This window comes from Limanda limanda, chromosome 18 (genome assembly GCF_963576545.1).
Source record: "Limanda limanda chromosome 18, fLimLim1.1, whole genome shotgun sequence".
Classification (NCBI taxonomy): Eukaryota; Metazoa; Chordata; class Actinopteri; order Pleuronectiformes; family Pleuronectidae; genus Limanda; species Limanda limanda.
This window is the reverse complement of record NC_083653.1, coordinates 9,864,616-9,892,481: the sequence shown is the minus strand read 5'-3', so window position 1 is coordinate 9,892,481 and position 27,866 is coordinate 9,864,616. Positions and strand designations below refer to the sequence as shown.

Genomic DNA, 27,866 nt, shown 5'->3' with positions numbered 1-27,866 from the left:
AGCAGGAGAGGGGGGGGGGGGGATAAGTGGGAGCAGGGATTTTAGCTTCACGCAAAGGTCAAGCCAGATAAGAGCAGGTGTGCGACAGCAAGAGTTCGTGCTCACACTGAAAAATATCCATGTTACACAAACTCGTGAATTTTAATCCATTAGCCGTTTCTGCAGTTTATTTATTTATTGTTTGGTGGATCTGGCTCAAGGCTTCCACCGGGTGTTCACCCAGCTCAGCGTGTAAACACTGCTGGCGTTGAGGACATTCTTGTGCAGGAAGAGGTGTGGCTTGGCCGGGTCATTGTGCACATGGAAGAGCCGGAAGTCGGCGCGTTCCAGCTCTTTGAGCAGGCTGAACCAGTACCGCACCACTGACGGGTCGTCGCCGCCCACCTCGAAACCAGCCCAGTGCAGGTGAACCTCCAGCAGCATCTGACCCACTGAGTCCATAACTCCCTCCAGGACCAGGTTCTCCAAGATCTTCCACTCTGCGCTCTCCATGTCCGCCTTGAGCACGTCCACCTAGAACACACAGAAATGGAGATAAATGAGCTTCTGTTATTGATGTGGAAAGACATTAACCTGTGGAGTTATCAAACACAAAAGCTATTAGAAGATGAACATGGACACGTGAAGCTTGGCCTTTGTTCTTGCTGTAGCAGCGTTAGTGATGGATTGGGCGAGAGAGCAGCTCGCTGTGTTGGAGCCGAGTGGAAATGTTTCATAAGATGAATGTTAATAGCAGCCGCAGGTCATGTTCATTTAAAAAGACTCATACAGGCCCATGGTTAAACCTCAGGATCCCAGGATTTATCTGAATTGCTAAAGATGCCCATTGTCTGACCTTTACATGTTTTGAAAAAAAAAAGCAGCACTTCTATTTTTCCATATTTTCTCAGCTGGTTTATTATGTGGCCACTTTATTAGAAGATATACAACCTGGGGAGAGATTTAGATCACAGGATTTATTGGAAGACAAGGCCCACGGTGTTGTCAAGTATTATCACGTTAATCCTTTGAGATACCAGCCAAAGGAAAAACTTGTAGTTCTGCCTTTGTGGGAAGCGCTCACATTTCCACAGCTCAGCGGAGAACATCGTCTGGCACCGTGACAGCACAGATATTAAAGCAGCCCAGAAATTCCTCTCCTACTCATGCCTTTGGTGGGGCTCCAGAATTCCCAGGCCTCATTAGTGGAACAGAGCGAGTCTCAGAAACTCAGAAACGTCTTATCTGTGAAGGACCGGTCCAAATGTTGTCCTGTGTCCTCCCCACGGGCCCCCAGGACTCCCACAAGCAGAGATATGTTTCTTAATTGGACAGAACCCTTGTGATGGAAAAATAATGTGGCCTCATCGGGAGGTGATGTATCCGCTTGTCTCCGAGGGAAGTGACTCCGTCTGTGTGTGTGTGTGTGTATGTGTGTGTGTGAGTGCAGCGGGTTGCTTTTGAGTGCTTCTGCCAGGATTGGATGTCGATTAGAGGCTGCGTTTTTCTGAGTAAGTAGTTCACGGAGCTTCTTTCTGTCTGAATGACTTTTTTTCCCCCAATGTATTTGATATAAATTGCCTTCCTAACTCTATGGTCCCTGATTCAATGCTGCCAATATCAACTCTCTCTGCAGGGAACTTGCAAACTCTGGCAGGACTCCTGTCTGCGCTCAGCGAGGTCCGTATGGTGTCGGAGAGTTGGAAACATGACTCTTGCTCCAGCCCTGTGAAGAGTCGGCCATGCTCAGTCATTCACAACTACTGTGATGAGCTGCTTTCCCTTTGGCTGGAGAGCAAAAGTGCATCCAGGGATATTTCATGTAACAAAAAACTAAACTAATTTCTGCAGAGCTGTACAAATTATTTGATGTTATTATATGATTTTTCTCCCTTTGCATTAGGTGAATTGATAAATACAAAAACTATAAATACTGTAGTTTATTTTGTAAGAATCCCGACATAAACCTCTTAAACTTTTGAATGGTGCCAAGTACTAAAACTGTGTAGAACTCTTAGAACTGACAAGATGTTGTTTTTCCTTTTCTTCCAGCAACTTTATGGTGATCATAAATTCATCCACCCATAAATTATCTACACTGCTTATACTTAAAGGGTCGAAGGGGGAGCTGGAGCCTTCCCAGCTGGCTTTGAGATCTGAACCAAGAACCGCGGGCCCGTGTTTCTACTTGACAGGAGGTTGCGTGTCGGACCACCTCTGTGCCAGTAGAAGTTGTTATGTAACCAGGAGTAGAAAAAACACTTTTTACAGATTTAAACATACACGATTTAATGTTGTAAATGGAAAGACCCCTTTCAGGCTAGCAATCTCCTCCTCTTTCAGTCTTTATGCTAAGCTAAGCTAAAGGGCTGCTGGAATCGATCAAATCGTCTAATGCTGAAAAAAAATACAAAAAATGTCAACCTTTCTCATCAACATTCAGCATCTTTTCCATCATCCAAACTTTAACCGCCTTAATTGTCCGATTCAAATTCCAGAACCTAACTTCAGAAACCAAGCTGCACTCTACACTTAAGGAGTTGATCGACCTACAGAGGATATTTCTGTGTAAAATGACGTTGTGCGCCACAGGATCTCCGCTGAGAAATTAATGTGAGACTGCAGCAGAACACTTTTCACACCCGGTGGACAAATATTTCCTCCCGGTGACTCATGCAGAAAGTGATCAAAATACATTCGGTAATTATTTCTGTACTGCAGTCCTGGGATTAGGCGGACGCGTCACATGGAGACACGTTTTTAATTTAGAGATGAGAAGTTTTCTCGAGTTGAGAACCACTTTCCATGGAAGTTTTCACTTTGGACTGTCGATGAGGCCGAACTGGCACATTCAGCAAACAGATATCTAAGAGTGTGTTAAATTTGGTGCAGCTTAATTGTTTAATTATTTTGGCTGAGCGGTGCTGATCCTATTTCACGATCCAATTACAGACACGATCGATGGTCCAAGGCTCCGTCCCTTTCAATAAATGTGATGTGACACGCAGCCGCTGACGTTTGTCCCTGTTGTGAGAGAGTCCGCCGTCTCAGCTGGTCACCACAGCTCCGCTCAGCCGGTGAGTCATCGGCCCGAGTTATTAAACCAGAATCCAGATAAGAAATGCTGCATAAATGCATATTTCGACCTTTCTCCTCTCTCCTGTTTCCTGCTTCTCCCGTCACAGAGGCTGCCGAGGCTTTAAGGTGAAGCTGTGTCTGCTGCTGCTGCTGCTGCTCGCTCATCCAGCACAATATGTACTCACATTAAAACCTTACCATGGGGATGCATGTGTGGAGCTCTGCATTTAAAGCAGGTGAGTGCTGTCATCCATCAAACAGCATTATGTAAAAACCCACCACCCAGTATGTTTGTCACACACTGAAAACACCTTTATCCAATACATTCAATAGGTAAATATATAGAAGTGGCTTAGACTAATATGTAATCTATAGAATACATTTTAAAACAGAAGGATAAAGGTGAGCATTCAGCCTCACAGCTAAAAAGGGGCTTTTTGAAAAAAACAATACCAAACTGTAAGTGATCTGTCATCAATCCATATGCATCTGTATCTAATAAAGCTAAGTTTCCTTCTCATAAGGAAGAGATAATCATTCAATTATGTGTAAGAGAAACTGTGGCTTCTTTGCCCTTGAATTATTATTCAGTCCGGTCCTCTACGGGGATGTTTACCGGATCTATAAGTGAGCGTGTGTTTATTAGCATGCCTGCAGTCAGGGCGCTGTGTGTATGATTGATCATTTATGCAGATTCTTATCTGTTGAGGTGGACCCTGAGGGGGGGAGGGGTTCTTTAAGGAGCATTGAGGAGGACAAACAAAATTATATATGTAGGTTTATTCACCTTGAGACGGACAACGGACAAGAGAGGAATAAAACACGATGGGCTGGATTATGTTGGGATGCACAGGAGGGTGCTTGTGTTTGCATGCAGCTAATGAGTCAAGCTGACTCAGCAACAAAAATAAATCTGTTCTGTGGTTTTTACAATCCGGGATTAACTCTAACCTGTCTGTGCCCGAAGTCGTTCAGGATGGTGGCCAGTTTCTTGGTGTTGGCGTACTGACGCTGGGCCACGACGGCCGGGTTGGGATCCCTCCAGTCCACCGAGAGCCGATGGAGCCACATGTCGGCCTCCTGCAGGTGAGGCTGCTTCAGGCCGGGATCGAAGCAGTGCACCTCGCAGCCTGAGCTGGCGAGGGAGCGCTCCAGGGTCCGGTCATCCTCCCCCAACCTGCAGACGGCACAGGAGAGGAATATCAAGCTGAGTGCCCAAGAGTCAGAGATTGAACTGCAAAACTTTCTTGGAACAAGCCATAATGTGTTCTTGGTGTGAGTGCTGAAAGCTGTGGAAAGCAATGAATGTCCACATTAGTATTGTTTGATCACTTGTGAGATCAGTCATTTAAATGATTATTATGTTTTTACCGCTCTGTTGTCCGTTGGAAGGACGGGAAATGGGCCAAGAAAGAAGTCATTTAATTTTGGCATGGATCCGAACAAAGAGCAGGATCCAGGTTTTTTCTAACATAGTGAGATGGGTCGTTTATTTTCCACATTTTCATGGATTTCCTAGAGAACAATTAATGGAATTCGATGAAAACAAATTGTTGTTATTTGGGGAATCCTTTGGAACGAGTGGTCCAGATCTTCAGATATCGTATCGTCATGTATGTAGAATCTTTTCAAACGATACCCAGCCTTGGACAGTATGAAATGTGGCTTCACAACTTTACTACGTTACATTTTTCACAGAGAGACAAATGAGATCTGCTGCATTTTACTGAATGAAAGTGGATTCTCAACTCAAAATAAAATCATCTGATCGCACCACAGGCCAGAGCACAAAACAAGATGAGGCTAAATGCATTTTAAAGCTGGAATGTTAGGTTAACAAATACAACATTTGATCAAAGACCCAAAAGAAGCGACACAGGCTCCACTTGAATTAGTAAAGTAAATTCTTAGAATAAACTTTTACTGACACGCTACATAACAAACCGTGTGATCCTGACATTAGTGTCACACTTAAAAGCCACAAAAGATCAATCATCTAAAAAACAAAGATCAGAAGCTTTTAGATGAGGGGATGAGTCTTGTTTCTCTGTTTGATGTTCCTCTCGTTTGTTCTGCTCCTCTACCTTTCCCTTCTTCCACTGGTCTGCTTCTCCATTTTGAAATATGACGTGTGTAAATGAAAGGAGACGGGCACATTACCACGTCTTTCTTTTTCGTCTCCCTCACTTTCCCTACTCCCTCTGCCACTGCTATGTTTTCACTATCCCACTCCTTCCTCCTCCAATTCTTTTTCTCCCTTTTTCCATCCTTTCTCGGTCGCTGTCTTCGCATATTCCCCTGCGTCTTATTTGTGCTGCGGCAGTATTCTGTAATTGTGGCAGAGGGAGTACATCTCACAGTCTGTGTCTTTTACAGATGGTTCCCTGAATGCATCCCCCACTAGCTGTAACATAGAGATTGAGATGCAGCTAGATGTCTCTCTTTTTTACCGCTCTAAATAGTTCTTCCATTCTCTGGTGAGTTGGGATTTAGATGACAGGGATCAGGGGATTACTCGAGTATAAGGGGCTGAGTGGGGGGGGGGAGGTCGGTGCATCAGAGGCTCTCCCGGATGACTACGCTGATAAAGGAGGGTCTCTACTTACTGTAATATCCTCTCTCATGACACCACAGAGTGCACGAGTTGGTGCCGCTGGATGAATGGAAATGAAGATGTGTGTGTGTGTGTGTGTGTGTGTGTGTGTGTGTGTGTGTGTGTGTGTGTGTGTGTGTGTGTGTGCGCGCGCGTGTGAGTGTGTGCGTGTGAGCGTGTGAGTGTGTGTGGAGGAAATCATCTTCAGGCACAGGGGTCATAAGGGATATATGAAGAGATCTTGACTGGATGCCATGGCAACGAGGTCTATGTGTGTGATATGTCCTCGTACTGAACTGTTATGTCAACAGCCTGTCTGGATGTTGTGAACGTTAGAGACGTGTCTGGTTAACAAACGTTGGGTGGGCTGACAAGCTGTTCGCCGACTGTCCCGCCTCATTTCCCTTTTTCGCCCTCTGTCTTCTTATTTTCCTCCACCTTTATTTCTGATACTGTGCTGTTTTAAAAAGACTTCTCCCTCTACAGATCCTTTCGGAGGTGCGTTGAACTTTTCTGGACATTTTCCTGCAGTCTTCCACATGGGCTGAATGTGAGAATGTCAGTTGCTGTCGTAAAGTGTTTCCTAAAATGTCAGGGTGAACCCATGGGAAAATCTTATCTTACTCCTCCTTGACCTTGGTTGCGTTCTCCAGGTGGCGTCCATTCCTAGTACAATCTCTTGTTTGCTGTTCTGGTTCATTCTCAGAACATTCCCCTCCCATTGTATCCGCAGACGCCAGATCTCTATTACCACACCTGAACAATGTCCTCCTGCATTCTTCACATGTTAAAGACTAAACATTTTCTCGACATTCTCCTCAGTTCATGTCTAAAAATGGCTCACTCCTCTCTGTCCTTCTACTCTGCTCCTATTCCCCATCCGTCACCACACATTGCCTCAGATTAGCATAGTGTGATCAGTGAGTGATGAGGTGCAGGTACTTTTTAATTCCCTGGCTGTGCTCTAGCCTACATTACTGCTCCACATTCCAACTACTGCCACACGGCCTTCAGTCTGCAGGCAAAGTCGTCGTGAATGGATCTTTTTCAAACTCGGCGAACAAAACTCTTTTCAGCGTTAGTTGGGTTTAGTCCAGAGATGACATAAAACGTTTAAAAAAATGAAAAAGAGACAACTGAATTTGTGAGAGAACCGTCTGTTACCGTGTCCTTCAGGGCAGATAGAGAGACAGTCATTAGTTGAAGGAGTCTAGTTCATATCTGAGAGAATAGGAAAGCGGAGAAATTCCAGGCTTTTATCACATCAGACATTTTACCTTTTGAAACCGGAGAGGCATCAGGGATGGTAATATCATTCCTTACTGCTCACTTGCATGAAGTGTCTCAGTAAACCATCCCAATGAGCTACACTAGTACGAACAACATGGTAAATGGTAAATGGACTGTATTTATGTAGCTCTTTTCCAGAATCATTGATCGCTAAGGTTTTACTGTACAAGTCACTTTCGCCCATTCATGCACTATCATCACCACCACAGCAGTCAGGAGACTTACTCGGGCAAGTTCAGCTTCTTGCCCAAAGACACTTTAGAATGCAGACAGGAGGAGCAGGATCGGACCACCAGCCTTCTGGTAAGCAGACGACCCGCTCTACCACCTGAGCCACAGCTGCCCATTTACGGCGCTCACATTATACTGGTTCAGGGTATTCTTATCATTAATATTGTACAACTTTAAGGACACAGACCAAGGTAAATTCTAATCGGAACTCCTGAATAACTGTTGATTTAAGCTCAATTTAACTACAAGACCCGGATAAAACTAAACTTATACCTGATTGTTATCACTCTGGAGGTTATTTCAGGGGAATGGAAATCAGCCCTCCAAGTAATGTCTTTTTTTCTCTTCTTTTAAAATGATTGCGGTTTTTCTTAATCTGACTCTTCCTGTGATTTAGAATGTGGGCTGCTTGATGGCAATGAATGACTCATCCTCAACATCATCATAAGGTCGAGTGAAAGAAGAGAAAGCAGCAACACTGTGAAAAAGACGCAGTGAAATAGTACGAAGAGGAAGATGACAGAGGGACGTTGGAGAGGCAAACGGTGAATAATTGTTTTTTTTTAACGTGAAAAAGACACTCTACTTCCCCCCCCCAACCCTGCACCATGCGACACACCAATCACAGAACAGCTGCTCCTCCTGACCGGGTACACCCGTCTGCGGCTCATCTAGCAGCATGCAAAATGAGACGCATCTAACATACACACACTTGTGAATACCCACAAAACACTGCATTCGACAGTGGACACACATTCACACTTAATAGTATTTGGCATTTCTATAATTAAAGCCAGTCTTGTGTGAGGCAGTGGACTATATAGAGTTCAGGGTTTCGTAAGTCTCTTGTTCGGCAAAGCAGAATCCTCCTGAGAAAAAGACACTGTGCACACCGGAATAGATTCAATGGTGGGACAGAGGAGTGTGTGTGTGTGTGTGATTGACTGTGTGTGTGTGTGTGTGTGTGTGCGTGTGTGTACCATGAATCTAGGTCAGACAGGGGACACGGGGAGGAGAGAATCACTCGCCGTATCTAGGAGTGGAAACTTCACAGAGAAGTTTGACTAGATTAAACTGTTACTCTCGGCTCTCCAGGTGTTTCTTTTGTTACTCGTAAAGTTTTCAATCAGCCATAGTTTTTTTCTTGTCAGTGCATTAGCCAGAGATTAGGGGCGACAATAGAATTTGACTGTGGAGGTCTCGAGGGATCACTTAGATAGGAGGGGAAGTGGTACTGCAACTTTCATTGACTGTGCGCTTCATCACATTTTTACTCGGGTCAAAAGTGAAAACGTTTGCATAAATCACAGACAGGACTCACAAAAGAGTTCCTTTTATTTTTCGTTGCACGAGTGGCTTTCCATCCATCAGTCAACCAGAGGATATCAGAAATCTTTTCCTCCCATCTCTCCGTTTGACCCCTGACACCTTCTCCCTAAGGAGGCACAAAGCCCGAAGCAGCTGTAACCCTGTGCCCCCCCACCCACAATACATTCCCACATCAGTATCCGAGCCCTGCCTGCCCTCCTGCCAGTGCACCTGTGCCGTCTCTCAACAGCCAAATTAAAAAGCTCCCCGCTCCTGCAGCTAAATCGCCCTCAGACCTCTGCAGCACTTCAGCACAGCGGAGGCCCAGCACCACGGGACGGAGCTGATCTGTGACACAGAGTTAAAACAACTTTCCGATCTTCAGGAGGCCCAGCCGGATTTTATTCGAGATTTCTAACAGCCGGCTGAGAGGAAGCAGATTCTCTTAACTCTCATTACACAACTATTTAAAAAGACTTGTCGGCAACATGGCCCTGAAAGTTCAGCTCAATACCTGAATGATTAAAAGGAGCAATTAGTTACTGAAAAGAAAAGACTAACAGCGGATGAAGAGGCAGATACTCTTCCTCCTCTACCGTGTGGAAAATAGACAAAAATGATCATCTGTGATGTGACTGCATCAGCAGTCGTGAGAAGATAAACTGTTCCACAGCCATCAATGAAAAGCAGATGCTCCGAATAACTGTGGCACCTGCAGATAACTCACTGAAGCTGCACATCCCAGCCTGTCTCAAAGCTAAAGTACCGACTGTAGCATCAGATTCATATTCAAGACTAAATGGTGACCTTGTTCATGTAGTGGTTAAGAGGACTGTCAAGATATTGAGCGTTATGACCCTAACTAATTTTTTCAAACTGTCAGATCTCTCTTTCCTCCACTGTCTGCGCCGTGATTGGTTGCTTTGCAGAGATAGCTGCCTCCAGATTGGACCATTCCACGATAGAGGACTTATGAACTCAGGCCTCTCTCTGGTTTCTTCCCACATCCCAACTAAGAACACAGATGTCACACAGTTCTGTGAATAGAGATAATGGATTAGTTAGATCTGCCTGGTTGTGGTGTAAGACTGAAGTAGGAGGGGAGGGTGAGGTGAGGGGTATTTGGCTGCAACGTGCAACTTCACCACTAGATGTCACTAAATTCTACACGCTGAAACTTTAAGGGAATATTAGAGATTCCCTTTGAGTGCTGCTGCCTTTCTTGGGCTTTCGCAGACTGGAGAGCCTAATATTTTATATGTCCAGGTTTCCTCCAGGGGACACGGGCAACTCATAAATCTAGTAAAACAAGAACATGTGTGAGTGTTTGCCTGTGTCTGTACACACCCAAAAGAGTAGATCCTGCAGTGTTTGCTTTGTATCCTGTGGGTGAGGCTGTACTTCGGGTCCAGGCACACAGCCCACGCGTCCTTTGACCCATCTGGAGCAGCTTCTTCCCGAGCCAGCGATGAACAAACCACCTGGACACATAAGAACATTTAGATTTGAACCTTTTCAGATAAAAAGGAGCCAAACTCTTTTCAAAGTTCCTATGCTTCCTGAGTCCTGCCGTGTTAGTAGGCTATAATATAAGAAATTAACCAAACAAGTACTATGTTAGGGGGAAACTGGAGGAGTTTTATTGACTTCTGAGAGAAACATTAATAAACAAAGAGCAAATTGAAGAAAGAAATTAATCCAAAGAGGAAATTAACAGAATAAGCACGTATTCCGTAGGTCTGTCCCAGTCTTGTGAAATCGTTTGGATTGTGTGGACCAAGGTCAAGGTCGTATTGGCTTCACAACACAAAACATGTTTTTGGCTCCTTGAACATATCTCGAGTCGACCTTTAGGGAATTTGTTCTTGGACTAAAAGAAGGACTGATTCAATTTCATTGGTCAAAAGTCACAGAGACTTCATATGTGTCTGGAAAAAAAACTGTATATAGACTGTAAGGGCTCTGGTTGACGTACGACCACAGGAGCCAGCCGCAATTCTATAGTTTCTATTCTGTAATTCTTTCAGAGGTCGTGTAAACAGGATCCTTATGTACAATTCAACCATTTACAGAGCAAGAAACTAGTTGACATTGCTCAAACAATTCTCCTACAATGTAACAGGTGAACTGTCATATATTCGTTCAGCAATTTAAGTGTAATTTATGAATAGAATATACATCTCTTGTTTACTACTGTTAATTAAAAAAGTGGCTTCAAGAAAAAGAAAGTATTAACCTGAAATTTCTCAGCTTGGTCCGACTAATCGATTCTGTTTCTGTAGGTTTGCATGCGTGTATCTGCTTAATGTGCACGAACACGCAGTAAACATGCCAGTGGGCTGGTTTTATGTTGCACGTCTGCAGATTCACCAGTGACTAAGCTTTAGCACTGCTCAGATGTTTGCTGTCTGGTTTCTTTAAGCTCCAGCTGCTGCTGAGGGAGGAATAATATTTGCTCAGACATGATGATATGCCACACAAATATGTCTCTGTCTCTACTGCACACTATTTAAATGTGAAATAAACTAATGTGTGTGTGCATGCACGTGTGTGTTACATCTATTTAAATGTAAAATATAAAACAATGGAGAACCAAGAAACGATTTTTCCCAAAATATCCTGTTGTCAGGGAACAATGAGCTCGCTACTCGTGCCTCTTATATAATCACGTCTATTATTCACTGAAATTGATGTTTTTTACCATTTAAACCTTCATTATGCGTTTTTACATTTTGAAGCAAACACAAGAGTTGTATTTTAAAGGGAGTTCAAGTTTTATGGCTTCAAATCGTCTCTCTCAGAATCAGTATTCTTTGCTTCAGTCGTGAGAATAAATGTCTCCCTCGAATTGGAAATTCCAGAGATTGGTCAGGCAGGAAGTGACCGGCCGAGTCAAGAGCAATGACTCCGTCGAACTGAGAATAAAAGTTAGTCAGTGTGTTTTTTTAAAAGCAAGCACCATGCGACAACAATGTGTAATTAAAAGTCTGAGCAGATACTGGATGTTGAAGAAAAACAAGTGGATGAAGGTTTTGACGTGAAGATGTGTCTGATAGGCTCGGCTGAGGGAGGGGATGTGAGAAGGGATGAGGGAAGAAAAGGAGAAAAGGAAGGGATGTTGGTCAGGACAACTGGAAGGTGTGACATTCTTCGTCCTCTACGCTCGACTTGGTTGAGGAGAGAAAAAAGGATGTTGGTAAGGATGCGGGAAGAAAAGATGTGGGTCGGGACGAGCAGAGGTAAGAATGAAGAAGAAGGTGAATGAATGAAAGGAAGAGGAAGAGGAAAGGTCCACCATCTCAGAGCCCATCCGCTACTATCTGATGCCGTTTTAACAAAAAACATAAACAGCAACAGGAGTGTTGGGTTCAGATGACATTTTTGCTAATCTCTATTAACAGCTATCTGCATTCAAATAAAGATAAATTAAAAGGCTGATCGCCAATTAATCTTGGTAAATGTAAAACTTATACGATTGTTCAAATTAGAAACAGTAACCAGAAGGCTTTGAAATTTTTCTCCCCCTCCTGCAGATCCTGTATAATCACATGCAGGATGTTGGTTTGACAGACGAACAGAGGTGTGGTTGAGACCTGGCCTTGCTCCCTGTCATCTGCTGTAAAGAGCACAACCACTGTACTCTGTGCATGCGGGTGCTGCAGTAATTTATTTAAATAAATCTGAAACACGCTTCATTATGCTCATCATTGTTAATTTGTACAAGTAGAAATAATTCAGCAGCGCACACAAACACACACACACTCATGCGCACACACACACACACACACACACACACACACACACACACACAGCTGAGGAACCTTTTGGCCTCTTCCTCCAGAGAATGACTCTCACTGGCCCAGGACTCCAGGTCTATGTGCCACCGAGGAGTCTGTACACACACACACACACACACACACACACACACACACACACACACACACACACACACACACACACACACACACACACACACACACACACACACACACACACACACACACACACACACACACACACACACACACACACACACACACAGTGCTCGGTGTTCGGTGAAATGCAAAATCACTCTGGATTATTTTTGCCACTTCTCATCCGCAGACAGATCGGTGGCATCGAATGTCTGCACAGTTCCACTGAATACTGACCCGAAATAATGTTGACATTGACAATACATCAGAATAAATGAACTGTCATTACTGTTGTGAAGCTAATCAGAGACAATCAGCTACACTGCTTGTGATCATCATATGAAAATACAGGCAGCAGGGTTGCCACAGCTAGAGTTATCTATGTCTAATCTACTTTACTGTATGTGATGGCAATAATACCATGGACTGAATGGGGTATTTTCCTGATATGAAGCTTTCAGGCTGTTGAAATACCTTTGATGAAACTTTCTCTTATCTCTGTGTGTCTGTGTGTGTGTGCGTACCAGTGTGTGCACGTAAGAGGCACCGACTGCTATCGATTGGACAGTCGTGTCGCAAACCATCTCTCTGTGTAACAGCTCCACCAGCCACCGTGTCACTCAGCATTACAGCCCAGGACGCTGCTATACCCCAACTAACTCCTTCCACCCTCGCCTGTCACTGTCTATGATCGACAGTTCCCTTCAACAGCCTCCCACACACACACACACACACACAAACGCACACACTCAAAGACAATCGCTGTCTCTCTGTTCCTGTCTTTGTCCCCTCCTTTCACACACAAAAATGTGGCTGCATGTACATCTATGCACACACACACACACATCCTGAGGCTAATTCATTGCTCGCTGAATGTCTGCTTTGTGGAAGATACAAAATGAGTGCTTAGTCATTTCGAGTAGAATACTGTGCTCTGCTGTGTGAGGGGGAAGAAGATAAGTTGCTGATTTATCCCCGAGTCAATTTCATGACAATAAAAAAACTAGAGCACATTTTGGGGTGGTAATCTCTGTCTGTGTTTTTGCATTAGCGTCACAATGTGGCACAGAAAATTAGGACTTTCTCAATCCCTCCGCAACGATCATATTATAATATCGAGCTTCTTCATCTATTTGCAGTGATTTAATTTACTGCCATAGTCCGACAAACAAACCATAACACTCCGCTGATTGAGTATGAATGGAGGGGCTGTGGGTTCCATCTGTATGGTAATCAATTGAGTAGTGAATTATGTGTGTGCGGCCGAGCAAGACCTATAATCTTTGGCTGAGCAGAATGCGAAACGAGGTGTTGGTGTGTGACAGAAACAAGCTCACTCTGGTTTTCTACACAGTACGACAACAAAGACCTGTCAAAATAATGCACTTCCTGCCCCACGAAGAGCAAAAACGTATCCCTTTTCTATTTGTGCATCTGTTTAGAAAATGTGGGTTTATTTGACCTTGAAGCAGTGAATGTCAAATGCAAAATTTAAAAATCTTAAGAACAAAACAAATTACCACAAGGCAGAAAGTGAGCAACCAGGGGAATTGAAGCCAAGAAAAAACTATACTTTAAGTTCCCTGTTAAGACTTGTTCTGATTCTCTTCACATAAAGTCAAAGGAGACAGTGTTATGCCATTATACATAATATAATTGTACTTCTTTCTCCCAGACTCATGAGGTCTTCCGGATTTTAGACTATTCGACCGACGTAGTCAGTTCATCCTTCAGTCCAACTAAACATTTATACCAAATTTGAAGAACTTCCCTCGAGGCGTTCTTGAGATATCGTGTTCACAATACTTTTGCATGGACGCACAACCCAAAAAACACAACACTGTACCTGCAGTCTCGCTGGTGTGGAGGCATAAAAAACCCTCGGATAAAAATACAGCGTGCACTACATTCAGGTGCCTGCGAGTGGTCGATTGATTATGACTCACTTGTGGTGTTGTGATGTAGCTGAGGAACCTTTTGGCCTCTTCCTCCAGAGAACGACTCTCACTGGCCCATGGCTCCAGGTCTATGTGCCACCGAGGAGTCTGTACACACACACACACACACACACACACACACAAGAAACAAGAAAGAAAATTGACAATTAACTCAAATCAAAGTAGGCCACTGGTAAAACTAAATCAGTGCAAGGACAACAACAAAGGGAGCTTTATTCTTTCAGGTATTAGAAACCGCTTGTGCACAGCCACTGATGGAACTAGGTCACAATGTGCTCAGAGCAGGATTTGCTTCTCCACCTGCGTATTAGTGACAAATAAACTGCAAAAGTTCATTGTGCCATTGTTATCTCAGTAAAATGGGGGCTGCTGTTTATTCCTATATATGCGTCCTGTACTGTGAGGTACGGATTATAAATAAAGTTCAGCTGTGGCTGACAGTGGAAGAACGAGCCTTCAACATCTGCTGGCTGGAGCGGAGCCTGGTGAAGAGCTGCTGTGTGATCACATTCCTGAAACCTGGCGGAGCTCAGCCTTATGCTGTCGTTTCTGCAGGAATGCTTCTGTTTGTGATCAGAGGAGAAGCAGCGAGAGGCAGAGCTGTGACCATGCATTTGTCGATTGCACAATCATGTCTCGTATCAGATGCTACAAACCGGCGTTGATCAGCAGCCGCGGTGTAAATGATCCTGTGTGGTTTCATGGTCGACGGCTTCCCAGCCACCGGGACCCCCCCACCACCCCGCCTGAGTGGTTTATGAGCACCGCAGTTTGTTGTTGTTCACAGATCATCTCTGGCCTATCTGGGTCGTCTAGGGTTTGTTCGATGCTGCGGGCACTCGTGGAAAATCATCTGTAAAAGGTGCTACAGTGACGTCAGGTTTGTTTAGGAAAATAACCTAATGTTAGGATTAATTCCCATCTTGTGTTTGAACTCATTCCCATGTTTCCATGTGTTTTTTCCCTCTCTGTCTCTCCTCACAGTTACGCCCTCCCCCTCAGCTTTGTGATGGCACGCACGATCCAGCAGGCTTCATACTTCACATGGTTTCATATATAATCACTGACAAAATGAGTTTAATTTGCCCTTACACTGCAGGTTGGAGTCTTTGATTATCGTCTAGATCGTGTGAGGATCAAATCTGTCATTCATTCATATTCACTTGTGTAACAAGACAGTGGATAGAATAGAGTTTTTCAAGTTTAAACAAACACACATTAACACAACAAACCAAATAACCACACTGAGGAGAGCTCACATCAAATAAACTTATAGATATTATATTTTATAAAAGGAGCACAGACCTTGTGCTTATTGAAAACAGTGGTTACTGTGGGATGCTTTTTACCTCAGCCTCCACATGGTGTGTTTGTTTTCAGGTCCTCCATATACATTTTATTCAGACCACATCTCTCTCTGTCAAAGCCCACAATCTGACAACGATCCCCGACAAAAACAAGGGAAGCAGATAGATCTTTCCAAACAAACGCTGCTTTAAAAATACCCCAGTGTCGGTTGTTTTTTTATAGAGAGAGAAAACACTGTATGTCAGTCTGTTGTTCACACCTAAACAAGTAATATCTGCCTTTCTGCATCAGGAGGACACTGAAATCTCCCCGAGCTCCCTGTCTCCACGCTGCTCTTTTCATCTCCTCTCCGAGTCCTGGCTGTGAAGCTCAGCTGTCAGGCCTCTGTACGTCAGCCGGCTGCAGGTTGAGACAGGGCTGCTGATCACAAGCCAGAGATCTGGGACAATAGACTCACTGGGAGGTTGTAGTGTGTATAAAGTGGAGGTGAACAGGAGCAGTGGGGGAAAAGTGGAGAAGCAAAGGGACGAAGCGCGGGTCGAAAGTCACGCAAGGACACACACACACACACACACAAATATCTCTGACCTTTAGAGGAGAGTAGAAAAGGAATGATTGAGCACACCTCCTCCCTCGACTTGGCCAAGGGAGGAGGTGTGCTCGCAAGGTTTCTAATTTAAAGACTTGACTGGAGAGAAATATTGCCCTGGAGTTGTCGGACAGATTTATTATTCTTGCGGCTTGCGATTGATTTTTTCATGTGAACAAACAACAAGATCTAAAATAAGTTTGGTGCACTTAAAGTGTGACATTGGGAATTCGGGTGTGTGTGTGTGTGTGTTTACGTGTGTGCACATTATGCCTCTGAGCTCTCGCTAAACTGCTGAATCATCACCGAGCGTTGATGAGGTTGGTGTTAAGCCCCATGTTCAGTCAAGTTACAACAAGCCGTCAGCACCTCAGGGACAGAGGAGGAAAGGAGTGTTAATAACAAACACACAGGAAATCATTCAGAACGGACGAGACTCGGCTGTTCAGACCTTCAGATCCGGGACATTAGATATAAATCCAAACCCAGCCTGAGCCCCTCACCCCAGCTGCCAGGGCAGGAACGGAGAGCATCAGGAATTAATGCTAATGTGACGACTTCGATGAAGAGTTTTCAAAGAAATATTTACATATGTGACCTGCTTAGAAAGTTAGACATTGGAATTAGTTATCTATTCATACTATTATTGTATTATATGAGGAGTATTAGAGCCATATTGAGGAAAAACAAATGCTAACTGTAACTGAGAAGAAAGCTGTAATATTATGAGAATAAATTTATATTTGAGAAGATCTTGGTATATTTTCCCCTCCTGTTATTTCTCCTGTAAGTGTCTCTACAAGAAAACTGGACAACAACTGAAGAGCCAGCTGAACGACCATGAGTGACAGAAGTGGACGTGGCGGTTAAAGTGGAAACACTGGAAGAAGGTCAAAAACTAAAGCTAAAATGCCAATTGAGGTGAGAGTGCTGAAAAAGAACTCGGAGCTGAAAAGCCAGTTAAAGTGTGAGAGATAAACTGAGCTGCAGTTGAAGGTCTTGATGGAAATCGGCGCCAATTGAAGAAGAAGAAAAGAAAAACATTTGCAAAGAAACTGCCGGGGATTTGCTTTCGAAACACTTCGAGCAGTACGGAAACTGGAATAAACCGAAATGGCAGCTGAAGTGCATTTTTAGGAGAAAGTGAAATGGCAGTAAATAAAGCAAATGTTGGATAAGATGTCAGGAGTTTGGTGAGACAGGTCAGTAGAAGTGCAAGTCGAGTGGGTGATAGATAGAAATGTATAATCTGAAAGGTGAAACCTACTGAGGTGGAAGTTATTTCAAGAGAAAGTGGATACATTTGATTTAATTATATTTTCATTTCACCACATTACTGCCTATCCTGCTCATTCTATTTCTCAGGGATATGAAAGTGATGGCTGCTTGTTGATCTCTCTGTTATGGGGCCTCTCTGTTATGGGGCCTCACTGCATGGTCTGCATGTCTTCATGGAGCTGGGTGTGTTAGTGGATCTGTGCCTCTCAGCCTGGGTGTGAGTGAGGTGTGAGCAGCCAGGCCAAGCGTGAACAACCCCTGGGGGAGGACAGGATGGATGGGTGAACAAGAGATGACGGGATAAAAACACGCGAATACTGCCGGAGCGATGAAGGCGAGAAGTGACAAGAAGTGGTAGGAAGAGAGGAAGAGGGGGAGTTCAAATCATGGACGGAGGAAGAGGTGGAGTTCTACACCTGTGTATGGATTTATGCCGAGAATAAACCAAGTGGATACGAAGCGGTCGATGACAGCGTGGTCAGACTATCAGAGGAGACACAGCACAATCAGCGCTCACGTAAACAAACAGAAGCGTATCAAATGTCCCGTCTGGAATCCGTCGGGCGATGGAGGCAGCGCTGCCAAGTCAGGAACTGTCTGTCAGCAAAGAGCCGGAGCACCTGCTGCTCATTTTAGTTTGATTTGCATTCCTCTCACTACCCTCAAAGGCTGCCGAGCTCCATGTTAGTGGATGGGACACGGAACAAACTAAAAGGTCAAAGTACAAGCCAAACCTTTTTTTTTCAGGAGATGATTTCTGTCCTTTCAGAGTAATTGTTTGTGGATGAGTTATCTGGTGTTATAATTTATAAATGTCAGGATTGCCACCTGAGAATGACTCGTGATTGGCCGAGCACCTGTATTGATCCGTCCCCAGAGCTCTACACCGTGCAAACTCTGTCTCCAAATGGCAGGGTTCATATCTGAGATATCTTAGCTCCATCCAACTCTAAATTCAATCTATGGTATAGATTTAGGTTTCTATTAAATACTCAGTCATGTGCCAAATGAAGGTCAAGACTTGATGGACCAGTGAAGTGGTTTAATGAAACAGCAGGCGACTCATTTACAATGATCTACCTCTGATTTCTTGTGGATGGCGAACAGACTTGTGCTCCAGTGGTCTGTGCTAATGGGATTTAGGGGAAAATAGCAAAAAGAGGTTTAATGTTACTTTGGTGCAATGCAGCAAACTAAACTCGGCTGTTCCATTAAAGACAAAACTAAATGCTAGTCGTTGTTTGACAGAAAAATTGAAATCTAACCATTTAATCTTTCCAAGTGAAAACTGGTCAACATCTTAATAAACTAAAACCAAAAATATGTTTTTATTTTATTTGAATGGATTAGCAGTGTACTAAAGATCTGCAGATAAGTATCAGATAAGTTTTATTTCATGGTCAGATCAAACCTGTTGATTCAAATCATGCACACCGGGTATACTTTGAACAGCAAAAGCAACGGGTTTCATATTATCATCTTATCAGAGTGTAAAATAAAAGGATTCGTAAGCTCCCGGTGTAGCTCGACATTATGATACACACATGATAAACAGAACAAATCAGCCGCACTAAGCTCCATCATTCGGACTAATCTGGGAGATGCGTGGAGACTGGCAGTCAGGCCCGACCCAGCTGTCTCCGCTTCCTGCAGCCGTCTCTACTCCCTCGGCTCATCGGCCGATCCCAGCTCACTGCCACAGCGCTCTGAGACACAGAGAGGGTATAACAGAATTAAAGCGGGGGATTACGCTGATCTTTTTTAATAAAGGCAGTAATCTCCGAAGAAGTTGAGCCTCAGTCTCCGAGGCAAAGCCATGTGGGAGAAGCCTGTGAGGGAGTGGAGGGTGGAGGGATACGTGGGCCGGGTGCGCGGGGTGGTGGTGGTGAAGGAGGGGCCCAGATGGAGGTTGAAGATATGGTGTGTGTGAGAATTGGTTGTACAGTGGTGCACACCGACGTAAATGAAGGTGGATCGATGGCCGGTGCAGGTCGGTTCTCCCTGAGCAGTTTCTGTCATGGCCTCCGTGGCATCAGCATTTCGTGTCCAAGTTGCTTAAATCAAGTCTGACCTCCCTCCACCGTCTAGCAAGTGCAAAGCTGCATTCTTCCTGTTTTTTGCAGGTGCATCACAAACATCCTGAGTAGACTGTATTCAACCCAAAGAACCAAGACAAGTAGCTCATCGGTTACGACCTGTGGTTCCGTTCAAGTGTTAAACGACATCTAGCAGTTGTGGGAGCATCTGGCTCTTCAGCAAACGCCACAAAAAATTGCTCACAAACAGCTCACTGCTCTCAGCATTTCACGAAACTCCCTGCCAGTCCTTGTGAAAATATGGAGAGAAGATTCGAGCAGGTGGTCATGTTGAAGACCTTTCGATCATGGGACAGATGCCAAACTGAAAAAAAACCTGGAAATAATACAAATATCTCACAATGAAAAATAATTAGCTGCACAGACAAAGGCGTAAAATTGGAAAGACAGGGTCATTGTAGATGTGGTGTAAACACTGGGAGCTGTTTGTGGCTGGGTTTTATAGATTCCTATAAAAGTAATTTGTGGTTTCCAACTAACTCTGAGCATAAGAAACTGCAGCGCTCATCAGAAAACAGATAATCACTCTCCCTCTTCCACATGCATGCACACTCAAGCGTACATATTTGAACACACACACACACACAAATTATAGTCAATCATTTTGACTTGTCCTAGCTCGTGCCATCAACTGGAATATCTGTAGAACTGCTCTGTTGCCTTGGAAACCCCGTCATGTAAGGCACGTACAGATGCTCCTGTTCAGCACAGCGTGGATTGACATGGTTGTGGTGGTTGGATTAAAAGAAAAAAATATTTGACTGACACTGCTGAGGACACATTGTCATCTGATTCGATCCCAGTGTGTTGGAGTCGGGCCGAGACAGATGGGGTCTTATGGCTGGCCTTCGGTTAAACGTGTGCGTGTGTGTTGGAGTTTTTCCACGCGAGTATCTTCCTGGACAAGATCCCAGATATGAGATCTGTGTTTGACGTCTGGTTGGCAGCAGCGGAGGACACACGCTGTGCACAATATGATGCTTATACCTCCAGAGACGTAGCTGCAAAAACAGAGTTAGACAGGCGGAGGTGGTAACTTTCATTCTCAACTTTTGCTTTGTACCAGTTTGTCTACTTGTGTCTGACACATAAATAATTACTGTGTTTTGAAATCAATAGAGGAGGCAGGAGAAATGTGTATTTCAAGCCACATCACATGATCGGCGATGCTCCTGGTTGTTTTGAGCGATTAGCGGCATGTCATCATTAAGGAGCTGTCTGCACCAGCCTTCAGCTCAGTGTCAATGCTTCTAATTTAGCTCTGTGCCGTCCTCTCTATACATTCTGCTTCCTCATTATAGCTAGGCATCATCTATCAAATTAATATCGCAGATTTAGAGCAAGAGACTGAGGCAGAGAGACGGAGGCAGAGAAATGTCCTTTCCAGGAAGTGGTAGAGTGTTTCAGGCCCGAGAGGAGAGCAGGCTCTTTAAATGGTTGTTCTTCAGGTTCACTGGGCTTCTCTGTTGCTGCTGGGGCTAAGTGGTGGCGGCTGAGCGTCTCTGTTGTCTTTGCAAGGTAAGGTGAATGTCAAACGCAGCCGAAATGGGTTTCTTCAACACAAACACAAACACACACACACACAAACCTTGGACGTTTCACGCGACACACAAAGTGCCCTTTGCCAGAGGCAGGTATTCTGTGTGAGTGCTCGTGCACGTGGATGCTGGGGTGTAGGTGAGGATGAGAGCACACGGGCGTCTTATTTCAGAGGTCAATGCACCCATTCACATCAGCCGGGGAGGGAGGCCGCGAACTTTCTGGAATGTTCCCGACAAGGCCTCCATGTCTGAGGGGGAGCATTGTTCGGTCAGGACGCTGGACTTGACGGTTTGACACTGACTTTTCCCCCCCGTCCTGTGGGCGTCTTTGTCTGATAGCTCACAACAGACCCTCTGTTTATTCAGTCAGTAGCATGAAGTGCATTGAGTGTTTCTCCGTGAGCAGCACAGGGTTTTAATCATCTTGCCTTTGGGGGTGTTTATAAAGAAATGCATTCAAAAGTCAGGATCAGAGGAGTCGACTATTGACTATAGTTGTACATTTTGTTTCGGGGATCTGGTTTAGAGATTTACATTTGAAACCCTTTATATTAAATAATGAGACAACATGGGGAAGGTTTATTTGTGCTTCTTAGCCTGATTCCAGGTCAGCTTGTTTTCTTTTGGCCTGACTTTGATACTAACCTCACTTTGGCATTGTTAGTCTGGACATAAAGATCATTGTGGTGGTAGTGTGATGTTCCAAAACAGTTCAAACCTAAAGGCCTATTGAGTCTTGGCATTTTTAGTTAGAGTTATCACCTCAAAATACCACTCGCTATTTGTGGGGGTTTTGGGACTGCAACTGGAGAATCCATCAACATTAACGAACCAGAGTCAGGAACTGCACCGTCTATTTTTTAGCTCAAGAAGAAACAAGGGGCGGAGCACGACCCGGGTACGACCCAGACTTGTGACTCCCCGGTTCCCCACATGCCCCAGCCAGAGGTTAAGGATGCCTGAGAACTGACTCTGGTCACACCTTTGGGATTACAGAAGTCAAACCCCTCTCATTCTTTTCTAACAGCCTCTCGCTTTCTCTCTCCCCTTCTCTCCCTCTTTCCGAGACACGACCAAGGTCACTGGGTTTCTGCATTAGAAATTCCAGCGGGCGCCTGATACTGGTCGGGCCGGCGGTGGTCGGTGCAGACCGGCACCAGTACACAAGTCGCCTTATATCTGTTCTCACTATTGCTCTCATTAATTTTAGTATTAAAGTAATGAATACTCGCCAATAGGGTTACAGTTAGGGTCCGCTAGTTAAAAGAAATAATTTTGAATAAAACACAGGTTTGATTTTATCGATTAACTTAATCAAAAGTATTGTGCTTTACTGAAACAGAGAGAATACGGGTTTAGTCAGAGGGCCATGACCGTGTATCTAAACCCCCTCCTCACTTTTTTCTTGGCTGTTCAAAAATAAATAAATAGTTTGTACATCTGACAATCTGCCATCGCTGTCAACAGGATAACAAAGAAAACCGTTTCTACTAATAGATGCTCTCGCCCGTAGTAAGGCCGTCTAAAACATGACAAGAAGATCAGTAACTGCACGGAGGGGGTTGCCTTCTGTTTTTCATGTTTTAAAAACTCCGCGGCCTGTCTCAAAGCATCCACGGTGCTAGTCTTCTTCTCTGATATGATCCGTGCGCTGCCGGCCTGCCTGAGTGTGTGTGTGACATGTGAGTGACAGCCGGCCCATTTGGGAGAAATCTCCAAATCTGGGAAAAAGCCTGCCCATGAAATGGTGCCGTCCTCCCACTGTGGAGCGAGGGCATTAAGAATTGATAAGATGGCAATGCAGTGGAAGGGCTACGCGTGTAACAGTTTAACATTAATAAGTCATCCCTAAGCTAATTTGGAGATGTCTGTGTTTGGCTCCTTGTGCTATCAAGCTGCAAACTGATGATACTGTTTTCAGAGATGCACTAATTAGCCAATGCAGGTGGGGGCCGTGGCAAACCTCAGCATATTCACATTCATTGTTGGCATGTTTACATGACGTTTTAACTTAATGCATCGTTGTGCTGACAAACTGCTGCTGGAGTCTCTGCAGGTGACATTTGCTTCTTTTATCCAACCACCTCATACAAGCATGTCCTCTACTAATGGCAGGAGGGGAGAGGGAAGCATACTCGTGCAAATAAGTGTGTGTGTGTCACTGTGACTTCAGGGCCTTGATGTCGGTTTATTACTTTGTTAAAGTCAGGGGACTGAGTTATCACTCTGCTTAATAGTCTTGATCTTTCGCTCCTTCTGCCTCCATCTCTTTCCCTCCATCTCTTGCTGCTGTTTTTTTTGGCTCTGCCTCTAAACAGTGTGGCATTAAAGGCAGATGCATATAAACAGTGTGGCATTAAAGGCAGATGCTTATACACAGTAAGGCCACAGAGGCAGATGCCTCTAAACAGTGCGGCAGCAGAGCTGCTGCCTCTAAACAGTGTGGCATTAAAGTCTAAACAGTGTGGCAACAGTGTGGCATTAAAGACAGATGTATATAAACATTAAGGCCACAGAGGCAGTAGCCTCCAAACAGTGTGGCAACAGAGGCAGCTGCTGCCTCTAAACAGTGTGGCATTAAAGGCAGATGCATATAAACTTGCCTCTAAACAGTGTGGGAACAGAGACTGCTGCCTCTAAACATGGCTTTAAAGGCAGATGCATATAAACAGTGTGGCAACACAGGCAGGTGCATATAAACAGTAAGCGGCAACAGAGGCAGATGAATATAACAAGGTAAAAAGAGGAAGTGAACAAGAGCAGAAGGAGCAGAGATCTGTATCTTTTCAGAGGAAGTGAAACTATTCTACTGCCACTGGCACTAGGTGAAATGGCGCAGCAAGAAATTCATCTGAACAGTGAAAGATTCTGCTGTCAGATCTGTATGGATCTAATAAAGGATCCGGTGACTACTGGCTGTGCACACAACTACTGTATGAGTTGTATTAACACCCACTGGGACAATCAGGATGACAGTGGAATCTACAGCTGCCCCCTGTGTAGACAGACCTTCAAACCGAGGCCTGTTCTGGGGATAAACACACTTTTAGCATATCTAGTGGAGAAGCTAACAAAGAGTGGACTCCAAGCTGCTCCTGCTGATCACTGCCCTGCTGAACCTGAAGATGTGGCCTGTGATGTCTGCACTGGGATCAAACTGAAAGCTCTCAAGTCCTGTTTGGTTTGTTTGGCCTCTTACTGTGAAAAACACCTCCAGCCTCATTTTCAATCGGCTCCTTTTAAGAAACACATGCTGGTGGAGCCCTCCAAGCTCCAGGAAAACATCTGCTCTCGTCACGATGAGGTGAAGAAGATTTTCTGCCGCACTGATCAGCAGCTGATCTGTTATCTCTGCCATGTGGATGACCATAAAGACCACGACATAGTGTCAGCTGTAGCAGAAAGGACTGAGAGGCAGAGAGAGCTCGGGCTGAGGAGACAAACAATCCAGAAGAGAATCCAGGACAGAGAGAACATTGTGAAGCAGCTCCAAAAGGAGCTGGAGGCCATCAATGGCTCTGCTGATAAAGCAGCGGACAACAGTGAGAAGGTCTTCACTGAGCTGATCCAGCTGGTGGAGAGAAGAAGCTCTGACGTGAGGCAGAAGATCAGAACCCAGCAGCAAACTGAAGTGAGTCGAGTCCGAGAGCTTCAGAAGACACTGGAGCAGAAGCTCACTGAGCTGAAGAGGACAGACGATGAAATGAAGCAGCTCTCGGACACAGAGGATCACATTCAGTTTCTGCGCTTTTACCCCACACTGTCGATACTCCGTCTATCTACACACTCATCCAGCATCAGGATCCGTCCCCTGAGGAACTTTGAGGATGTGACAGCAGCTGTGGCACAGGTCAGGGATCGACTAGAGGACATTCTGACGGAGACAGGGACACATATTTTGCTGATTGTGTGTCAAGTGAATGATTTACTGTTAAGGTCAGAGTTGCCTTTTTAGTATATTCACAGGAAATCACACTGGATCCAAACACAACACAACAAACATCTGTTGTTAGATCTATCAACCAGACAGACTCACTGTTTGGCCTCAGGTCCTCAGTAGAGAGAGTCTGACTGGACCCTGTTACTGGGAGGTGGAGGTAGAGAGGGGAGGAGTTTGTGTAGCAGTCGCATACAATAATAAAACCAGAGCTGGTGGTCAGATATATCTGCATTTGGATATAATGATAAATCTTGGTTGTTATATCATGTTGGGGATCAGCTTGATTGTAGTGGTGGATCCTGATCGTGGAATATTATTTTACTACTTGATACACAATAGGAATGCTCCTTGTCAACATCTATGAGAACACATTTTGTCTTTTTAAATTTTTTTTTACTAATAAAAATGATGCAGTGACTGGTCTTCTGTCAGTTTTTGCTGTTGATGTTGTATTCAGACTCCAGAGTTGCAAGATCCAGATCTGACATTACTCGACTAGTTGGCTGGTTAGTTAGTTAGTTAGTTAGTTAGTTAGTTAGTTAGTTAGTTAGTTAGTTATATTATACTGAACAGTGTAGAATGAACTGAAAAATCCCATTTTTACCAAAGTTCACCTCAACTCACTGAACACCAACATGGTCTACTCTAAAGAAACTAGATGATAAATCCAGAAATTGTGAATTTTTTATAAACTAATGTTCACCTCTTGCACCTCGCCCACTAATAACTGAGCTTCTATAGGAATATTCTCTGAAGTCCCTTCATCGCTATTCTTCAAGGTCACTGGATGGTCGTCTTCTTCTCGGAGCAGTAGTCCTGCTTTATTTCATCAGCTGTGCAAAGATATGTGAAGTTGAAGAGAGAAACTAAAAAAGATGTGGGCTAGACGTGGGAGGAGAAGTCTGACATTGGGACAGACAGGAGAGATGATAGTGCCAGAGAAAGGATGAGAGCACGGAGAACAGGAACAAGGGAACATGACAGAGCAAAAGAGCGAGTGATCGTCGAGATGAGAGGGAGAGAAAGCGAGAAGAGGAGCATCAGGAGGAGCACATAAACATGAACAAAACTGAGAAAAGTGAGAGAGAATTAATTAAATGGCAGCAGCACACGACACAGACTGTTAGTTAAGGGCCCCTCCAGGGCGTCTTATGTGACAAATTTTGTGTTAGGGAGCACGGAGAGAGAGAGCATATGGTGAGATGCATTATTGACGGAGCAGGAGTGTCGATCTCTCCGTGTGACATAATAGCCCTGCAGTGATTTCCACGGCATTTAAAACTCGGTTGGTTATAAATCATTTAAGACAAACGCGAACAAGAAAATCTCAAAGTAACAGAGGCCGGGGATGCAACAGGGGGGGGAAGCGAGAGACTGAGGAGAGGCAGACTTGCTGTGCTGGGCGGGGGGTTGATGGAAATTGGCCGTGAAAGGGGACAAAAGGGAGACGGATGGACGAGGGATCAAATGACAAAATAAAGGCGACTGAGACGGAGAAAAGAGCAGCGATGAAGCAAAGAGAGGGGCAAATGAAAAGCACAAAAGAGAAGGGAGTGGGCGTTTGGTTAAGCTGGTGCTCAAACAAGCCCTTCAAAGGTCAAGGGTCAAACCCATGGAGCGTGTGTCGGTGTGTGTGAATAGCTGTGTTTGCGTCTGAAAGTTACGGCCGACTTTGTGTATAGATTTGCAACTGATGCAGTGTTTGTGTGGAAGTGACAACTGTTTAAATTGTGCCCATTAATCAAAAAAACAGTAAATGCAGCTTTCTCCGTCTGCAAACCCGAGCTGACAAACTCTATTTTTCAACTTCAAACAGCGTCTCACAGGCGCTCATTGAACATGCATTGATTCTGGACGCCTGTTCTCCCCTCATCACCCTCCCGGGGATTACTGGGATTTGAGCCGGCCACTCGCAGACATGGAGTGAAAGCTCTTTATTGAGCTGCTCTGTCTCCTGCTGCACTGATTTAGGATCAGATAACCTCACAAGAATCTTAATCGCAGCAGTTTTGGGCTCAGAAGTTGATGTGCAATATTAAAGTTCAGCATACCTTTCTGTGCGGGCTGAGAGGAGCCGAGGGGGCCTCTCCGGCCTCGTCCCTCTTCTGAGCCGGACTCTCCTTCTTCAGGGTCCGAACGTAAGAGATCCTCTTTTTGACGCTCCTGTCCCGCTCCTCTGCTTCTGCAGACACCCGTTTAGTTCTGCTTTGTTGGTCCAGGTTCTGATCAGACAGGATGGGACGTCCCGGGGGTTCAGATGTCCCAGACCAACCTGTCTCTAGGATCACATGCACGCACACGCACACGGCAGTGAGCAGAACCCCCACTCGCAGCAGCAGTCCCAGGGATGGTCGCTCTCTGCCCATGTCCATTCACGGTGTTGGTCCTCTCTTGTCTCTCTGACTCACATCAGTCCATCTCCTCAACTAGAAGGGTTGGTTTGTCCATTGCCTTTTCTATCCCATTCTTCATATCCTCTTTCCTTTTGTTCTTTCCTGTTCTCTTGTCTTCTTCTCGTGCTGCCTCTCCTTCCCTCCAGGTCCAACGTCCACCATCAGACCAGCAGAGTTAAGTTAATGAGTCAAGAACACACACCAAGAATCAGCCCTGCTCACAAACCAGCACACGTGTGCCTGCTCTGCATCTCAACCTGAGCGATTGTGTGCACGTTGGGGTGTGTGTGTACTTGTGTGTCATGAGTCTCTGCATTACATTACACTGAGAAGAGGGATGTGTGCCGCCTTCTTTGAAAACTTTGGGAAC

General features: G+C 44.8%; 2 protein-coding genes across 2 annotated transcripts; one reads left to right on the top strand and one right to left on the bottom strand.

The window, feature by feature from the left end:
* Positions 1 to 135: 135 nt before the first annotated feature.
* On the bottom strand, positions 136 to 27,796 carry mettl24 (methyltransferase like 24). The gene is made up of 5 exons (XM_061091530.1): positions 27,155 to 27,796; positions 14,340 to 14,438; positions 9,827 to 9,960; positions 4,009 to 4,234; positions 136 to 513 (listed from the first exon to the last, which is right to left on the bottom strand). The coding sequence occupies exons 1-5, from the start codon at positions 27,473 to 27,475 to the stop codon at positions 196 to 198; spliced, it is 1,098 nt and encodes a 365-aa protein (XP_060947513.1). The 5' UTR covers positions 27,476 to 27,796; the 3' UTR covers positions 136 to 195.
* On the top strand, positions 23,994 to 25,602 carry LOC133024770 (E3 ubiquitin/ISG15 ligase TRIM25-like). Its single transcript, XM_061091942.1, has 2 exons — positions 23,994 to 25,079; positions 25,561 to 25,602. The coding sequence occupies exons 1-2, from the start codon at positions 23,994 to 23,996 to the stop codon at positions 25,600 to 25,602; spliced, it is 1,128 nt and encodes a 375-aa protein (XP_060947925.1).
* Positions 27,797 to 27,866: the final 70 nt, after the last annotated feature.

Coding starts and splice junctions, on each gene's coding strand:
- LOC133024770 (XM_061091942.1), top strand. CDS start 23,994: ATGGCGCAGCAAGAAATTCATCTGAACAGTGAAAGATTCTGCTGTCAG. Junction 25,080..25,560: donor TTTTGCTGATTGTGTGTCAA/GTGAATGATTTA, acceptor TGTTGTATTCAG/ACTCCAGAGTTGCAAGATCC.
- mettl24 (XM_061091530.1), bottom strand. CDS start 27,475: ATGGACATGGGCAGAGAGCGACCATCCCTGGGACTGCTGCTGCGAGTG. Junction 4,235..9,826: donor TGCAGGATCTACTCTTTTGG/GTGTGTACAGAC, acceptor TGCCGTCTGCAG/GTTGGGGGAGGATGACCGGA. Junction 514..4,008: donor ACGACTTCGGGCACAGACAG/GTTAGAGTTAAT, acceptor TGTGTGTTCTAG/GTGGACGTGCTCAAGGCGGA.